We start from the raw sequence: 18,829 nt of genomic DNA, 5'->3' as shown, positions 1-18,829 counted from the left end.
AGTGTTCATACTTAGTTCCACATTATGTGCGAGCGAAGTCAGAACCGGAAGCGCGAGCCCGTTTTTCTGTGCGCTCCTGGCTTGCATGCGCGCTCGTGCGATCTGCTGCTGCTGTTTATTAAAAAATGCGTTGCGCACCGCCAAGTCCTTCACGGTGCGTCGTCTAGAGCGTCTCAATTCTAGTCACTTTCTGCTAGGGAACCAGGCGGTTTAAAAGTCTCCCGATAAGCGCTGTTTCAAATAACAGTGGGTGCCGCCATTACTTTCGGTGCACACAATCGCGTTGCCACGGAAATGTCATGGCAACGCGGTTGTTTGCACCGAAATTAATGGCGGCATCCACTCACTAGGCTTCCCATTGGTCAAGAAATGCTCGTTGCGGCTCGTGGCCACGCCTACTTCCGTTACACTTCGCTCCATGCATTGGGGATAGGGACGCCACCTCCTGCCCATTATAACCTCCTTGAAGGAAGGCCATGGCGCAACTACGTGAGAAAATGCGCTGTCGACGCGTATCGGCGCATTAATGTTCGTGCGCGTTTATCCGACATTAATACACGTTTTAAAAGCGCAGTCTTGCACAATTTATTATATATATAATATAAACGTAATATACAACGCGTTACCAAGTTTAAAAGTACCAAATTTATATTTTTGATTATCCCCGTAACCGCGGGACTAAGCGTAGTCCCGCAGCTCCCCACTTTTCGAATGAACCGACTCCGAATTTCCGATGCGACATCTTCCCTCGTACGGGCTCTGATTCTGGTAAATTTGCGTTGCGTGTGAGCCGCTGACTGCATGCCAAGGTACGCTGAGACATTTCAGAAGGGAAAGGAACCGAAGAAAAATACATTCATCGCCGCTGGGAGGGAGCGCACGCGAGGAAGGGATGGGTCGACAATGTTAAAGGGATACTACAACGAAATTTTGGCGCCTATTTTATGGTCTATATGTGTTCAAAGGAGCAGTATCACATCGAACACACCAATATCTTGTTAAAAAAGTCACGAAAACGAATTTTAGAACGAATTAAACGATTCCCAAACAGCACCTGGTGTTTGTCGCGAACGCCTCGTTTGGAATGTCCGTCTAGGTACATTGCCGGGAAGTGACCTAGGTCGTCTCACGGGTTGTCTCCTGGAAGAACGGAGCAGCGCCGCTCTGCGGAAGTACGGCTCACTACGTCTCTTCTCTAGTTCTGAACGCAATTATCAAGCCTTCGCTGCCTGCTCTGCCTTCACCCCTTCGCCATTTTCCCGACGATGGCGACGGTGGACTCGTTGCATTGAGTTGTGGTGGCCCGATCGCTTGCGTACCTCGGTCTCTAGAACGCTTAGATCATCCTGTCGCGTTCTAATGCCGAGATGGTGCGGCACTGTGCGGTAGAGGACTGCGGCAACCTCCTGATTCGGTGCGGAAAACCTATTCACCAGTTCCCAAAGGACGAACAACTTCGTGCGCTTTGGATCCGGCTCGCACGACCGTCCTCCCCGGCGTGGCTTCCAACTACGAGTGATCGCTTGTGTTCCTATCACTTTCGTGATGAGGACTACGTGCGAAGCCCCAGGGTGATGGAGTCCTTGGGCTTCCCGGTGAGGAACGTACAACTCAAACCAGGAGTTTTGCCCCGTTTATTTTCAAAGAAGCGGAGATCTGGCGAGCGCAGCGAACCCCTTGACAAGCGACGCAGAGTGGTAAGGGAGCATGTTGTCTGTCGAGTATTTCCGAGTTCTGCAATGAAAGCCGAACCGCATGTAAGCGATTTAGCGAGTGACGAGACGAGCGACGGCGTCGAGAGTCTGCGACGAGCGACGGAGTCGAGAGTCTGCGACGAGCGACGGAGATTTCTCACTGTCGCCAGTCGCCAGTCGCATCGCCCGGTTCTTAGATTACTGGAAAGAGTAAAGCTATACGCACTACGTCGTGCACCTTGACTGGAAATGGCCCTACGCACTACGCGAAGCTCGTATCAGCGGCGAGTTTCCAAAGAGGTGGCGTAGCATGATAGTAAGGTGTCTGCTTTATACGCAGCGGTCCGCGGTTCGATCCCCAATGAGGGCGACGTTTCCTTAGTTTTTTTTTTTTTTTTTTTTATCACTATTTTTTTTTGTAGGGCATTTACGATGTTTAAGACATTTCTTTACTACAAATAACACTGAAAAAAAAAAAGATAAGGATTGATATTTACGAAATTTTGCAGAACTGAATGGTATGGGACTCGCTTTCCGGAGGTGCAGGAGGGGACAGCGGGGCTTGGGTTGCCGGCTGGACGCCGCGAAGCGGCGTGTACAGGTTAAGTTTTGCAATTAGCAGCCGCACAGTGTCGCCGCGAAGCGGCTTGAACGCAGGCAAGGGGGGTAAGGTTCGGTTAAACACACGCCGTCCGAAAAGGGTGACCCAAATTGCATGATGGCATCAGCTCTCTGCGTAGTGTTTATAGCCATTTCCGATCGAGGTGCACGACATAGTGCGTATAGCTTTACTCTTCTAGAAAACGTCGCTCACCGTCCTGGCCACTTGCCCCCGTCGCTTTCATGCGGTTTGCCTCCTCGCGCGACCGACCGAGCAACAGCGAAGCGGGTCGCCGTTGCTTGTCTCGTCACTTGCCAAGTCGCTTTCATGCGGTTTATGCTTGTCTGTTTCATCCAGCATGTGAGCGATTTTCCAGGAGACCTGTTGCTCAGTTCGTCACTCGCCGAGGCAAATCGCACACAGTGACCTCCAGGCGATGACCAAAGTGTTCAGGGAATTTAGAACCGAACACTGCGACAGGCGACAGCGACCAGCGATAGCCTAGCTCATCGCTCGCCAAATCGCTTTCATGCGGTTCAGCAGTGGCCGATCGTGCTTTCTTTTTCAAGCCGTTCCGCTCATCATCGAAGAGCTTTGGCAAGGTGGGTTAGAGCGCCGGATCGAACGCACGCACTGCAGCAATTCAAGGATCTAGGGTTCGACCCCTACCTTACCAGTCTTAACTTGGATAAACATTGTGCTGGCATGCGGTAGTATATCAGTAGTATGTGACGTCCCTTCAAAACCCCGGGGTAGCGGTAGTACTGCACTGGCTGGATTTCCTACCTACAGTGTAGAGCGTATCTGCAACGACAACCATCCACCTCTCTAAATTTCCATGCACTTTATTTTTCTTAATGGCCAGTAAATCATATGCTATTTTCCCCTGAGCATCAGGCACCTCTGCGTGATTCCACCAACTTCCTGGTCGGAGGTGCAGACACATGTTGGGAGCCTACAAACGAGCTAGAAGAAACAGCCGTTAGAACAGGTAAGGTTATTGACGTAACTTGAATGTTTTTTAACGTAACAATGTGTGGGCTGTGAGTGCTGCACCAGTGGGCCCATACTCCTGGGCCAAAAGCAATAACACCCCCTTAACATTCTTCCGTCTTCTCTCTTGCATCTCTCCAGTGACTCCAAGTGTGTTGGCATGTCGGCTGGTTGCACCTGCGGCCTCCCCCACTGCAATAACGCGGACAGACAGTGCCAGCACCTTTACAGGTATGCAGGCACTCCAATGGGACCTATACTGCGTGGTGTCACCTGCTTCAAGCGGAACTGCCAGACGCATCCACACAGTGCTAATGTTGCTCTAAGGCTTTTTTTGTCTCGATCATGCACTTCTATGCTGATTCATGTCTGTTCATAGGCGCCCCTGGAGCGTTGGGTTGCCCACCTGCGGCCTCGCCGACCGCTCCGACACGAACAGATGGAGCCCGCACCCCGACAGGTATGAAGGCACTCCGATGGGACCTATACTGCGTGGTGTCACCTGCTTCAAGCGGAACTGCCAGACGCATCCACACAGTGCTAATGTTGCTCTGAGGTTTTTTGTGTCTCGATCATGCACTTCTATGCTGATTCATGTCTGTTCATAGGCGCCCCTGGAGCGTTGGGTTGCCCACCTGCGGCCTCGCCGACCGCTCCGACACGAACAGATGGAGCCCGCACCCCGACAGGTACGAAGTCACTCCGATGGGACCTATACTGCGTGGTGTCACCTGCTTCAAGCGGAACTGCCAGACGCATCCACACAGTGCTAATGTTGCTCTAAGGTTTTTTGTGTCTCGATCATGCACTTCTATGCTGATTCATGTCTGTTCATAGGCACCCCTGGAGCGTTGGGTTGCCCACCTGCGGCCTCGCCGACCGCTCCGACACGAACAGATGGAGCCCGCACCCCAACAGGTATGAAGGCACTCCGACGGGACCTATACTGCGTGGTGTCACCTGCTTCAAGCGGAACTGCCAGACGCATCCACACAGTGCTAATGTTGCTCTAAGGTTTTTGTGTCTCGATCATGCACTTCTATGCTGATTCATGTCTGTTCATAGGCGCCCCTGGAGCGTTGGGTTGCCCACCTGCGGCCTCGCCGACTGCTCCGACACGAACAGATGGAGCCCGCACCCCGACAGGTATGCAGGCACTCCGATGGGACCTATACTGCGTGGTGTCACCTGCTTCAAGCGGAACTGCCAGACGCATCCACACAGTGCTAATGTTGCTCTAAGGTTTTTTGTGTCTCGATCATGCACTTCTATGCTGATTCATGTCTGTTCATAGGCACCCCTGGAGCGTTGGGTTGCCCACCTGCGGCCTCGCCGACCGCTCCGACACGAACAGATGGAGCCCGCACCCCAACAGGTATGAAGGCACTCCGACGGGACCTATACTGCGTGGTGTCACCTGCTTCAAGCGGAACTGCCAGACGCATCCACACAGTGCTAATGTTGCTCTAAGGTTTTTGTGTCTCGATCATGCACTTCTATGCTGATTCATGTCTGTTCATAGGCACCCCTGGAGCGTTGGGTTGCCCACCTGCGGCCTCGCCGACCGCTCCGACACGAACAGATGGAGCCCGCACCCCAACAGGTATGAAGGCACTCCGACGGGACCTATACTGCGTGGTGTCACCTGCTTCAAGCGGAACTGCCAGACGCATCCACACAGTGCTAATGTTGCTCTGAGGTTTTTTGTGTCTCGATCATGCACTTCTATGCTGATTCATGTCTGTTCATAGGCACCCCTGGAGCGTTGGGTTGCCCACCTGCGGCCTCGCCGACCGCTCCGACACGAACAGATGGAGCCCGCACCCCGACAGGTATGCAGGCACTCCGACGGGACCTATACTGCGTGGTGTCACCTGCTTCAAGCGGAACTGCCAGACGCATCCACACAGTGCTAATGTTGCTCTAAGGTTTTTGTGTCTCGATCATGCACTTCTATGCTGATTCATGTCTGTTCATAGGCACCCCTGGAGCGTTGGGTTGCCCACCTGCGGCCTCGCCGACCGCTCCGACACGAACAGATGGAGCCCGCACCCCAACAGGTATGAAGGCACTCCGACGGGACCTATACTGCGTGGTGTCACCTGCTTCAAGCGGAACTGCCAGACGCATCCACACAGTGCTAATGTTGCTCTAAGGTTTTTGTGTCTCGATCATGCACTTCTATGCTGATTCATGTCTGTTCATAGGCACCCCTGGAGCGTTGGGTTGCCCACCTGCGGCCTCGCCGACCGCTCCGACACGAACAGATGGAGCCCGCACCCCAACAGGTATGAAGGCACTCCGACGGGACCTATACTGCGTGGTGTCACCTGCTTCAAGCGGAACTGCCAGACGCATCCACACAGTGCTAATGTTGCTCTGAGGTTTTTTGTGTCTCGATCATGCACTTCTATGCTGATTCATGTCTGTTCATAGGCACCCCTGGAGCGTTGGGTTGCCCACCTGCGGCCTCGCCGACCGCTCCGACACGAACAGATGGAGCCCGCACCCCGACAGGTATGCAGGCACTCCGACGGGACCTATACTGCGTGGTGTCACCTGCTTCAAGCGGAACTGCCAGACGCATCCACACAGTGCTAATGTTGCTCTAAGGTTTTTGTGTCTCGATCATGCACTTCTATGCTGATTCATGTCTGTTCATAGGCGCCCCTGGAGCGTTGGGTTGCCCACCTGCGGCCTCGCCGACTGCTCCGACACGAACAGATGGAGCCCGCACCCCGACAGGTATGCAGGCACTCCGATGGGACCTATACTGCGTGGTGTCACCTGCTTCAAGCGGAACTGCCAGACGCATCCACACAGTGCTAATGTTGCTCTAAGGTTTTTGTGTCTCGATCATGCACTTCTATGCTGATTCATATCTGTTCATAGGCGCCCCTGGAGCGTTGGGTTGCCCACCTGCGGCCTCGCCGACTGCTCCGACACGAACAGATGGAGCCCGCACCCCAACAGGTATGAAGGCACTCCGACGGGACCTATACTGCGTGGTGTCACCTGCTTCAAGCGGAACTGCCAGACGCATCCACACAGTGCTAATGTTGCTCTAAGGTTTTTGTGTCTCGATCATGCACTTCTATGCTGATTCATGTCTGTTCATAGGCGCCCCTGGAGCGTTGGGTTGCCCACCTGCGGCCTCGCCGACTGCTCCGACACGAACAGATGGAGCCCGCACCCCGACAGGTATGAAGGCACTCCGATGGGACCTATACTGCGTGGTGTCACCTGCTTCAAGCGGAACTGCCAGACGCATCCACACAGTGCTAATGTTGCTCTAAGGTTTTTTGTGTCTCGATCATGCACTTCTATGCTGATTCATGTCTGTTCATAGGCACCCCTGGAGCGTTGGGTTGCCCACCTGCGGCCTCGCCGACCGCTCCGACACGAACAGATGGAGCCCGCACCCCGACAGGTATGCAGGCACTCCGATGGGACCTATACTGCGTGGTGTCACCTGCTTCAAGCGGAACTGCCAGACGCATCCACACAGTGCTAATGTTGCTCTAAGGTTTTTTGTGTCTCGATCATGCACTTCTATGCTGATTCATATCTGTTCATAGGCGCCCCTGGAGCGTTGGGTTGCCCACCTGCGGCCTCGCCGACTGCTCCGACACGAACAGATGGAGCCCGCACCCCGACAGGTATGCAGGCACTCCGATGGGACCTATACTGCGTGGTGTCACCTGCTTCAAGCGGAACTGCCAGACGCATCCACACAGTGCTAATGTTGCTCTAAGGTTTTTTGTGTCTCGATCATGCACTTCTATGCTGATTCATATCTGTTCATAGGCGCCCCTGGAGCGTTGGGTTGCCCACCTGCGGCCTCGCCGACCGCTCCGACACGAACAGATGGAGCCCGCACCCCGACAGGTATGCAGGCACTCCGATGGGACCTATACTGCGTGGTGTCACCTGCTTCAAGCGGAACTGCCAGACGCATCCACACAGTGCTAATGTTGCTCTAAGGTTTTTTGTGTCTCGATCATGCACTTCTATGCTGATTCATGTCTGTTCATAGGCACCCCTGGAGCGTTGGGTTGCCCACCTGCGGCCTCGCCGACTGCTCCGACACGAACAGATGGAGCCCGCACCCCGACAGGTATGCAGGCACTCCGATGGGACCTATACTGCGTGGTGTCACCTGCTTCAAGCGGAACTGCCAGACGCATCCACACAGTGCTAATGTTGCTCTAAGGTTTTTTGTGTCTCGATCATGCACTTCTATGCTGATTCATGTCTGTTCATAGGCACCCCTGGAGCGTTGGGTTGCCCACCTGCGGCCTCGCCGACCGCTCCGACACGAACAGATGGAGCCCGCACCCCGACAGGTATGAAGGCACTCCGATGGGACCTATACTGCGTGGTGTCACCTGCTTCAAGCGGAACTGCCAGACGCATCCACACAGTGCTAATGTTGCTCTAAGGTTTTTTGTGTCTCGATCATGCACTTCTATGCTGATTCATGTCTGTTCATAGGCACCCCTGGAGCGTTGGGTTGCCCACCTGCGGCCTCGCCGACTGCTCCGACACGAACAGATGGAGCCCGCACCCCGACAGGTATGCAGGCACTCCGATGGGACCTATACTGCGTGGTGTCACCTGCTTCAAGCGGAACTGCCAGACGCATCCACACAGTGCTAATGTTGCTCTAAGGTTTTTTGTGTCTCGATCATGCACTTCTATGCTGATTCATGTCTGTTCATAGGCACCCCTGGAGCGTTGGGTTGCCCACCTGCGGCCTCGCCGACCGCTCCGACACGAACAGATGGAGCCCGCACCCCGACAGGTATGCAGGCACTCCGATGGGACCTATACTGCGTGGTGTCACCTGCTTCAAGCGGAACTGCCAGACGCATCCACACAGTGCTAATGTTGCTCTAAGGTTTTTTGTGTCTCGATCATGCACTTCTATGCTGATTCATGTCTGTTCATAGGCACCCCTGGAGCGTTGGGTTGCCCACCTGCGGCCTCGCCGACCGCTCCGACACGAACAGATGGAGCCCGCACCCCAACAGGTATGAAGGCACTCCGATGGGACCTATACTGCGTGGTGTCACCTGCTTCAAGCGGAACTGCCAGACGCATCCACACAGTGCTAATGTTGCTCTAAGGTTTTTTGTGTCTCGATCATGCACTTCTATGCTGATTCATGTCTGTTCATAGGCGCCCCTGGAGCGTTGGGTTGCCCACCTGCGGCCTCGCCGACTGCTCCGACACGAACAGATGGAGCCCGCACCCCGACAGGTATGCAGGCACTCCGATGGGACCTATACTGCGTGGTGTCACCTGCTTCAAGCGGAACTGCCAGACGCATCCACACAGTGCTAATGTTGCTCTAAGGTTTTTGTGTCTCGATCATGCACTTCTATGCTGATTCATGTCTGTTCATAGGCGCCCCTGGAGCGTTGGGTTGCCCACCTGCGGCCTCGCCGACTGCTCCGACACGAACAGATGGAGCCCGCACCCCGACAGGTATGCAGGCACTCCGATGGGACCTATACTGCGTGGTGTCACCTGCTTCAAGCGGAACTGCCAGACGCATCCACACAGTGCTAATGTTGCTCTAAGGTTTTTGTGTCTCGATCATGCACTTCTATGCTGATTCATGTCTGTTCATAGGCGCCCCTGGAGCGTTGGGTTGCCCACCTGCGGCCTCGCCGACTGCTCCGACACGAACAGATGGAGCCCGCACCCCGACAGGTATGCAGGCACTCCGATGGGACCTATACTGCGTGGTGTCACCTGCTTCAAGCGGAACTGCCAGACGCATCCACACAGTGCTAATGTTGCTCTAAGGTTTTTTGTGTCTCGATCATGCACTTCTATGCTGATTCATGTCTGTTCATAGGCGCCCCTGGAGCGTTGGGTTGCCCACCTGCGGCCTCGCCGACTGCTCCGACACGAACAGATGGAGCCCGCACCCCGACAGGTATGAAGGCACTCCGATGGGACCTATACTGCGTGGTGTCACCTGCTTCAAGCGGAACTGCCAGACGCATCCACACAGTGCTAATGTTGCTCTAAGGTTTTTTGTGTCTCGATCATGCACTTCTATGCTGATTCATGTCTGTTCATAGGCACCCCTGGAGCGTTGGGTTGCCCACCTGCGGCCTCGCCGACCGCTCCGACACGAACAGATGGAGCCCGCACCCCAACAGGTATGAAGGCACTCCGACGGGACCTATACTGCGTGGTGTCACCTGCTTCAAGCGGAACTGCCAGACGCATCCACACAGTGCTAATGTTGCTCTAAGGTTTTTGTGTCTCGATCATGCACTTCTATGCTGATTCATGTCTGTTCATAGGCACCCCTGGAGCGTTGGGTTGCCCACCTGCGGCCTCGCCGACCGCTCCGACACGAACAGATGGAGCCCGCACCCCAACAGGTATGAAGGCACTCCGACGGGACCTATACTGCGTGGTGTCACCTGCTTCAAGCGGAACTGCCAGACGCATCCACACAGTGCTAATGTTGCTCTAAGGTTTTTTGTGTCTCGATCATGCACTTCTATGCTGATTCATGTCTGTTCATAGGCGCCCCTGGAGCGTTGGGTTGCCCACCTGCGGCCTCGCCGACCGCTCCGACACGAACAGATGGAGCCCGCACCCCGACAGGTATGAAGGCACTCCGATGGGACCTATACTGCGTGGTGTCACCTGCTTCAAGCGGAACTGCCAGACGCATCCACACAGTGCTAATGTTGCTCTAAGGTTTTTTGTGTCTCGATCATGCACTTCTATGCTGATTCATGTCTGTTCATAGGCACCCCTGGAGCGTTGGGTTGCCCACCTGCGGCCTCGCCGACCGCTCCGACACGAACAGATGGAGCCCGCACCCCAACAGGTATGAAGGCACTCCGACGGGACCTATACTGCGTGGTGTCACCTGCTTCAAGCGGAACTGCCAGACGCATCCACACAGTGCTAATGTTGCTCTAAGGTTTTTGTGTCTCGATCATGCACTTCTATGCTGATTCATGTCTGTTCATAGGCACCCCTGGAGCGTTGGGTTGCCCACCTGCGGCCTCGCCGACCGCTCCGACACGAACAGATGGAGCCCGCACCCCAACAGGTATGAAGGCACTCCGACGGGACCTATACTGCGTGGTGTCACCTGCTTCAAGCGGAACTGCCAGACGCATCCACACAGTGCTAATGTTGCTCTAAGGTTTTTTGTGTCTCGATCATGCACTTCTATGCTGATTCATGTCTGTTCATAGGCGCCCCTGGAGCGTTGGGTTCCAGGCTGCCTCTACCAGCGGCCTCACCCACTGCTTTGACGCGGACGAATGGAGCCTGCACCCCGACAGGTATGCAGGCACTCCGATGGGACCTATACTGCGTGGTGTCACCTGCTTCAAGCGGAACTGCCAGACGCATCTACACAGTGCTAATGTTGCTCTAAGGTTTTTGTGTCTCGATCATGCACTTCTATGCTGATTCATGTCTGTTCATAGGCGCCCCTGGAGCGTTGGGTTGCCCACCTGCGGCCTCGCCGACTGCTCCGACACGAACAGATGGAGCCCGCACCCCGACAGGTATGCAGGCACTCCGATGGGACCTATACTGCGTGGTGTCACCTGCTTCAAGCGGAACTGCCAGACGCATCTACACAGTGCTAATGTTGCTCTAAGGTTTTTTGTGTCTCGATCATGCACTTCTATGCTGATTCATGTCTGTTCATAGGCGCCCCTCGAGCGTTGGGTTCCAGGCTGCCTCTACCAGCGGCCTCACCCACTGCTTTGACGCGGACGAATGGAGCCTGCACCCCGACAGGTATGAAGGCACTCCGATGGGACCTATACTGCGTGGTGTCACCTGCTTCAAGCGGAACTGCCAGACGCATCCACACAGTGCTAATGTTGCTCTAAGGTTTTTTGTGTCTCGATCAGGCACTTCTATGCTGATTCATGTCTGTTCATAGGCGCCCCTGGAGCGTTGGGTTGCCCACCTGCGGCCTCGCCGACCGCTCCGACACGAACAGATGGAGCCCGCACCCCAACAGGTATGAAGGCACTCCGACGGGACCTATACTGCGTGGTGTCACCTGCTTCAAGCGGAACTGCCAGACGCATCCACACAGTGCTAATGTTGCTCTAAGGTTTTTTGTGTCTCGATCAGGCACTTCTATGCTGATTCATGTCTGTTCATAGGCGCCCCTGGAGCGTTGGGTTGCCCACCTGCGGCCTCGCCGACCGCTCCGACACGAACAGATGGAGCCCGCACCCCAACAGGTATGAAGGCACTCCGATGGGACCTATACTGCGTGGTGTCACCTGCTTCAAGCGGAACTGCCAGACGCATCCACACAGTGCTAATGTTGCTCTAAGGTTTTTTGTGTCTCGATCAGGCACTTCTATGCTGATTCATGTCTGTTCATAGGCGCCCCTGGAGCGTTGGGTTGCCCACCTGCGGCCTCGCCGACCGCTCCGACACGAACAGATGGAGCCCGCACCCCGACAGGTATGAAGGCACTCCGATGGGACCTATACTGCGTGGTGTCACCTGCTTCAAGCGGAACTGCCAGACGCATCCACACAGTGCTAATGTTGCTCTAAGGTTTTTTGTGTCTCGATCATGCACTTCTATGCTGATTCATGTCTGTTCATAGGCGCCCCTCGAGCGTTGGGTTCCAGGCTGCCTCTACCAGCGGCCTCACCCACTGCTTTGACGCGGACGAATGGAGCCTGCACCCCGACAGGTATGCAGGCACTCCGATGGGACCTATACTGCGTGGTGTCACCTGCTTCAAGCGGAACTGCCAGACGCATCTACACAGTGCTAATGTTGCTCTAAGGTTTTTTGTGTCTCGATCATGCACTTCTATGCTGATTCATGTCTGTTCATAGGCGCCCCTGGAGCGTTGGGTTTCAGGCTGCCTCTACCAGCGGCCTCACCCACTGCTTTGACGCGGACGAATGGAGCCTGCACCCCGACAGGTATGAAGGCACTCCGATGGGACCTATACTGCGTGGTGTCACCTGCTTCAAGCGGAACTGCCAGACGCATCCACACAGTGCTAATGTTGCTCTAAGGTTTTTTGTGTCTCGATCATGCACTTCTATGCTGATTCATGTCTGTTCATAGGCGCCCCTGGAGCGTTGGGTTGCCCACCTGCGGCCTCGCCGACCGCTCCGACACGAACAGATGGAGCCCGCACCCCGACAGGTATGAAGGCACTCCGATGGGACCTATACTGCGTGGTGTCACCTGCTTCAAGCGGAACTGCCAGACGCATCCACACAGTGCTAATGTTGCTCTAAGGTTTTTTGTGTCTCGATCATGCACTTCTATGCTGATTCATGTCTGTTCATAGGCGCCCCTCGAGCGTTGGGTTCCAGGCTGGCTCTACCAGCGGCCTCACCCACTGCTTTGACGCTGACGAATGGAGCCTGCACCCCGACAGGTATGCAGGTACTTCAAAAAAAAAATTGGGTTGTGTGTATGTTTATAAAGTCTAGAACTTGGTCTACCTCAACGGGCGACTTGTCTCCCAGCTGTAGATGAGAAATTTACCCAGTGCAGTACAGCCACTAACCTGGGGTCCTTAACGAACATCACGCAGTAGTGATGCACGACCGCACGCTGGTACGATGCTCATTCAGATCAAAACAGGCAGGGGTGGGGATAAAACCCAGCATCTTGGGTTCTGCAGCGCGAGCTTTCGCTCCACGTGCTCTGAGCTGGTGTGCGCTAGCCCACTCGGCCACCGATCCCCCCTCAGGTGCTCCAAGCGGGACCTATACTTCGTAGTGTCACCTGCTTCAAGCAGAACCACCAGACGCATGTACACAGTGCTTGTGTTGCTTCTAAAGTTTTCTTGTCGCTCAATCATGCACCTTTACGCTGATTGATATATGTCCATAGGTACGTTTGGTGCGTTGGTTTACATTCTGCGTCCACCTGTGGCCTCCCCCACCTCTCTGATATGGACTGACGACGCCCGCACCCAGACAGGTATGCAAGCACATCGAAGGGGGACTATACTCTTTTGCGTCACCTGTATCGAGCAAAACCGTCAAAGGCCTCTTCATATTGGCAAAGTGATTGTCACGTTTGACATCTACACAGCGCTTTTGTTGCTACAAAGGTTCCTTTGTTTCTCAATCATTGACTATTTCTGCTTTTCGTTTACTTTACAGCAGCCTTGAGAGGAATGACTGCTGCTAGACATCCTGTGTTTTCAGCATCGTCACGTTACGAGACACGGTCCGTGATGACGCAGACAACAGGCTTCGGCAGAAACGCAGGTACGGTCATTCATGTAAACTAAATATACTGACACGAGAATCATTTTAATTCTGTTCGAATTCTACTTGAGCGAGTTAAACTGAGAAGGAGGTGGTGTCAGATATATCTCGATGTTTGAGCTGTGCAGATGTTTGGTATTTGTTAAAGAGAGCTTGGTGTAGTTAGCACACAGAGTTTAAGTCAAAAACCCATTCATTATATTTAAATGGAGCACATTTCTAATGCCTTAGATTTTTTTGCTAGGTACACAAGCATGTATACCATCGAGGAACAAGAAAGTGCAGACGGAGCTTTCTGGAATTATGCCGCAGACCTCTTCCTCGTCAAACTGTGGTGATCCAGAACAGAGGTATGCAAAGGTCTTGGGCCTACAATGCCTAGAGCATCTGAATGCCATCTGGCAACAACCTCTCCACCTATTTCTGTGTTAGTTTTAGGAGTTCCCTGAGGCCCTGCAACTCCCAGACATCACTTTGTGACCCCCCTTTTGTGCAGTTCTGATTCAGAAGACCTGGGTGTATCAGGGAAGCAGCCACTGGAAAGAGATGACCCCACGTATTGTCCACCAGAGGACAGCTCTGTTAGGTCCGTATGCAGTCGTGTAAGAATTTATGAGATCATCTATCATGCTTAGACAGTTTGTTGAGATGATGTTGGTTTTTGTGTCGCAGGCTTGAGAGGGAAACACCATCTTTGGTAAAGGAGAGGAAATTCATCGTATTCGAGTCTTGCCTTGACCTTCTCCTGGGGAAGTGCCAAGTATGTGCTGCTCCCCTGATCCACGTGGACAAGAGTGTCGTTGGCTGCAGCCTGCAAGTCTACTCAATTTGTCGGAGTGGACACGTGAATGACTGGTGCAGCCAGCCCATCATCAAGCGGAAGCCGGTGGGGAGTATCCTAATGGCTGCGACAATCCTGTTCAGTGGCAGCTGCGTAAAGAAGACACTCAGAACACTCACCAGCATGGGGATTGTCTGTTTCTCCTATGGCACCTTTTTCAACATCCAGAAGGCCTTTCTCCTGCCCTCAATCGAAAAGGTACTCTGAAGTTAAAAACTGACAGAAACCCCCCCCCCCCCCCCCATGTTTTCCCTGTGCTCTTTGCTCCTCGTGACCACAATGAAGTGGGCCTAGAAACTGTTTACTACAGAAACCAGTGGTTTCGTTCCTGGTTTGGAAAGGAGTAACCCATGGCTGAAATTCCTTCTTTCTGCTCGTGTGTTGGTCTTGTAGGCCAAATTTGGTCCTCGAACCATTAAAACACATTCATTAAGACATAATAGTAGATTGTGTAAAGAAAATGTGACCTAATTTAAACTCGGTCTCTGTTTCAAGCCCAGTTGCCTATCCTGTATTTTTCGTAACCAGGTCTGGAACAAGCATCAGAACGAGTTGTTCGCAGCTGCTGCAGGCAGGCACCTCACCATCGCCGCTGACGGGAGAGCAGACTCACCTGGCCACTCGGACAAGTATGGCTCCTACACGATGCTTGATGCCGATGACAACAAGGTCATTCACGTTGAAACCGTCCAGGTATGTACACAAATTCTATAGGTGCTCCAGATTCTATGCTGCCATAAGCATATAATGTTATACTTGCAACTAGGTAAATATCTGCTGAGCATTTTTTCGGCCATGTAGCTTGTAATTATTTTAATAATTTGTTATCATCATTACAAAGTGTGGAAATGTGAATTACAAAATCGAGAGATGTGAGTTACACCCATTTCCCTTTACTGTGACTTGGACACAGCAATGGAAAGACACGCACCTCAATGTTCAGACATTGAGGTGTACAAACTGGCATATTTTGTTTCGTTTGTGCTGCTTCATGTTGTCCTTGTTTGTTTCTTTTAGTCCAATGAAACTGGGGGCAGCTATCATATGGAGCTGGAAGGCCTCAAGAGGTCCCTCAGCATTTTTGAGGCCCACTCGTTGATTGTGGCCATCCTGGTAACCGACCGGCATCCCCAGCTCAATGCTTGGCTGGGACGAGAACACCCAGATATCTGCCACCTTTTTGATTGCTGGCATGTGGGGAAGGGTAAGATTTAAAAAGGTTCCATCTATCCCAATGAGACTATCACCAGCTTGGGCAGTGGTCCTGAAGGCAGCCTTTGGGAAAATGTAAACTTCCCCAGCCGTGGGAAGTGTTAAGAGTTGCAAAAGATATAAAATTGAGCTATCTAACTAACTAAAATGGGCTATTTAAATTTCTAATTAGCAATTTTTAGGGCCATGTTGCAATTAGGGTTTTGAAGGCTGCCACCATGGTCATCTAAAGCAATTTACAAAAAGTAAAAAGAAGCAACTGGCTTAGAGATATTCACCGACAGACTTTGCGCTGTAATGGGTATGATTTTCGAAATTTGATATCACTATACGCACCTGTCCTGCCATACCCATTACGGCGCAAAGTTTGTTGGTGACTATCTTGAAGCTGGTTGCTTCTTTTTACTTTTTACTTTACTTACTACCATGGTGGTAGCCTTCAAAATTCTTTGTTTTTGTTTTGCCTCTTTGCTTTTCAGATAACCTATTTTCAGTAATTTTTAAAAGCTTTCACTGAAAGACCTGGTATATCTAGACATAAAAATATGAACGGCGTTGTGGCAGCTTCCAGAAAAAGAAGGTCTGCCAGCTTTGGCCACGCTTTGTTGCTGCTGCTAGTAAAAAAGAGATTGAAGTATGCGTGACAGGTTCCAGCTGGCATTGGAGTTTCAAAAGAGCCTGTTGGCTTTCCAAAGGTGCCCTGCATGCATCATGTTTACCTTGTTTACAACATTTCACTTCAGGCATCAAGAAAAAGCTGGCTGCAGCTGCCAAGTCACGGCATTTAGAGGAGCTCGGGTCTTGGACAAGGGCAGTGGTGAACCATCTGTACTGGTGTGCTGGGTCAAGTGTCGACAACCAGGACCTCATCCTGCCAAAATGGAAGTCTCTGGTGGCACACGTAGTGGGTGTGCATACCCACGCTGACCCTCTCTTCCCAGAGTGTGAGCATGAGGAGCTAGAGAAAAAGTGGCTAGCAGAAGGTAAGGACAGATTTTTATTTTTGTGAGGCTTGAAATACGCTTTCTGCATTGCACTCTGTCCCACGTTCTTGTTGTAGGGTCCCCTGCGCACCAGAAGCTGGAGGAGATCGTGCTCTCCACTCACCTGCTTCGCGACATTCCTCGACTGTCCACATCGGCGCAGACATTTGCAACAGAGTGCTTTCATAGTACTCTGTTGCAGTTTGCGCCGAAGCAGGTCCACTTCAGCTTCCGAAGCATGAAGGCCAGGTGTGTAAGAAATTTGGTTATTTCCTGTTTAGGTGTTTTTTTGTCATGCATATCTTGTACAGGACCTACCTCGCTGCCCTCCATTACAACGAAAATGCGGGAAGGCCCCAAGCAGTGACCAAGAAAGGAGAGAAGATGTGGGTCATCAAGTATCCAAAAGCAAAGAAAGGACCCACTGTTGCTAAGCGCAAGACTGACTGCACCTATGGTATATGCCCGTGCTCATATTTGTACGTGGCTGGTGCAGATTTTTTAATTGCTTTGAATGTCTCATTACAGAGTATGTGGGGGAGCTCATGGCAGTTGTGCTGCACCTCTGCTCAACGCTGCCATCCTACAAGGCTGCAGCTGCCCTCTGCAACCAGGATGCACCTCCATTTCTTTCTAGTGCGTATCAGCATGGAGATAAACAGGCATTGGTGCAACAGCACTGCTCTAGGTTTACTCGGTAGTCTGATGTAGGCCAAGGCTCCACTTGCTTGATGCAGCTTCTTGCGCTACGCTCCAGCTTTTTCACTTCACCGTGTTTGACCGTTCGGAAAACCTCAGCAAGAATGGGATCCACTGCTGTGTTGTCGGCCAGTTCCTTTTCAGTCATGGGAGGTTTCGTCGGGGCTTCTAACATCAGTACGTTGCCTGAAGGATGTTGCTCATTGTCAGTCTCGGGCAATGGTAGTCTGCCTAAAGCATCAGCGTTTTAATTTCGCTTTCCTGGTCTAGAGATTAGGTTATAATCATAGGCTCCCAGCTTAACACACCAGCATGTCCTACTTGGTGAAAGCACAGTTGGTACTGGGGACTCCTGTCCTATGATGCCCAACAGTGGTTGGTGGTCAGTCGTTATGGTCACGTGATGCGCCGCAACGTAGCGATGAAAACGGTCCATGGCAAATATAATAGCCAGCCTTTTACGATCCAATTGGGAGTAATTCTTTTCACGCGACGCCTTGCGACGTAGTGATGAAAACGGTGTATGGCAAAGATAGTAGCCAGCCCCTCACAATCCAGTTAGAAGAAATCCTTTTCGACCTTAATGAGCATTCTTGATGTAAAGACGATCGGTGTTTTGTTTCTATCTGAATCTAGCTGAGCTAATACTGCGACGATGCCGTAGAGGGTTGCGTCACATGACACGCTCAAGCTTTTGTTTTTATCGTAGTGTGCGAGAACTGCACGCTGTGCAATAACATACTTTAACTGTCTAAAGGCTCGCCAATTTGTTTCCTGCCATTCACCGGGGACGTCTTTCTCTAGAAATATGTAGAGGTCTTTCGTGATTGTTGCCCTGTTTGCCAAAAACCGATCGAAAAACGCTAGAAGACGAAGAAACGACTGCAGCATTCTTTGGCATGTTGGTTCGGGCATCTCTTTGGTCGCTTTCAGTTTCTCCTCTGTCGGGTGTATCCCGGCAGTATCGATGATGTATCCGAGGTATACAACTTGTTCCACTGCAAAACGTAACTTGCACCTCTTGAGTTGAAGTCCAGCCTGAGCAAGTCGCATCAAAACTGTATCCAGTTGAGTCATGTTCTGCTGCGGTCGTACCGCTGATAGCGTCATCGAGGTATACCCCGATCCGCGGGATTTTAGCTAGTACTGCTTTCATGAATCGATAGAAAATCGCTGGTGTTGGCGGCGATCCCAAATGGCATCCTTTTTACCCTGTAGAGGCCTTTTGCAGTGTTAATGGTTAACACGTCGGCTGTTTCTGTTGTTAACTGTAGTTGTTGATACGCTTGAGCAAGGTCCAGTGTAGAAAATACCAACCTGTTTTGCAGATTGGTTAGGATTTCTGGAATCGTCAGCATAGGGTGCACTGCGGCTTTCGCCTCCTTGTTTACCGTACTTCGGTAGTCTTCACATAGCCAAATGGTCCCGCCTTTCTTTCGGACAACTACCACCGGTATAGCCCACTCTAAGTGCTTTGTCGGTTCGAAAATACCTTGGTTCTCGAGAGTTTTCAATTCAACCTCTACTGCGGTACGCAG

The 18,829-nt window shown here is 52.3% G+C and overlaps 1 protein-coding gene and 2 long non-coding RNA genes across 3 annotated transcripts; all 3 read left to right on the top strand.

Annotated features, from left to right (window-relative positions):
* The first annotated feature begins 2,849 nt into the window (after window positions 1-2,849).
* LOC121836206 lies at window positions 2,850-3,701 on the top strand. Its single transcript, XR_006077840.1, has 3 exons — window positions 2,850-3,286; window positions 3,430-3,519; window positions 3,668-3,701. It is a non-coding gene; the product is annotated as an uncharacterized LOC121836206 (long non-coding RNA).
* A 9,767-nt stretch (window positions 3,702-13,468) lies between these two features.
* LOC120850698 lies at window positions 13,469-14,109 on the top strand. The gene is made up of 3 exons (XR_005718202.3): window positions 13,469-13,556; window positions 13,801-13,906; window positions 14,053-14,109. It is a non-coding gene; the product is annotated as an uncharacterized LOC120850698 (long non-coding RNA).
* Window positions 14,110-15,032: 923 nt separating this feature from the next.
* Window positions 15,033-17,621, top strand: LOC115315204. The gene is made up of 6 exons (XM_029974437.4): window positions 15,033-15,090; window positions 15,415-15,601; window positions 16,353-16,592; window positions 16,670-16,841; window positions 16,904-17,049; window positions 17,121-17,621. Exons 1-6 carry the CDS (start codon window positions 15,043-15,045, stop codon window positions 17,291-17,293), a joined length of 966 nt encoding a protein of 321 aa, XP_029830297.1. The 5' UTR covers window positions 15,033-15,042; the 3' UTR covers window positions 17,294-17,621.
* The last annotated feature ends 1,208 nt before the right edge of the window (window positions 17,622-18,829 follow it).

Source organism: Ixodes scapularis, unplaced genomic scaffold (genome assembly GCF_016920785.2).
Source record: "Ixodes scapularis isolate PalLabHiFi unplaced genomic scaffold, ASM1692078v2 PGA_scaffold1__304_contigs__length_218370807, whole genome shotgun sequence".
Taxonomy (NCBI): Eukaryota; Metazoa; Arthropoda; class Arachnida; order Ixodida; family Ixodidae; genus Ixodes; species Ixodes scapularis.
The sequence above is the reverse complement of the archived record's forward strand: the minus strand, read 5'-3'. Positions and strand labels throughout refer to the sequence as shown.

What these genes read in the sequence shown, in the direction of transcription:
- LOC115315204 (XM_029974437.4), top strand. Translation starts at nt 15,043, where the DNA reads ATGCTTGATGCCGATGACAACAAGGTCATTCACGTTGAAACCGTCCAG. An exon ending in TTGCTGGCATGTGGGGAAGG is followed by an intron (nt 15,602 to 16,352) that starts GTAAGATTTAAA and finishes ATTTCACTTCAG; the next exon opens with GCATCAAGAAAAAGCTGGCT. An exon ending in CAAGACTGACTGCACCTATG is followed by an intron (nt 17,050 to 17,120) that starts GTATATGCCCGT and finishes GTCTCATTACAG; the next exon opens with AGTATGTGGGGGAGCTCATG.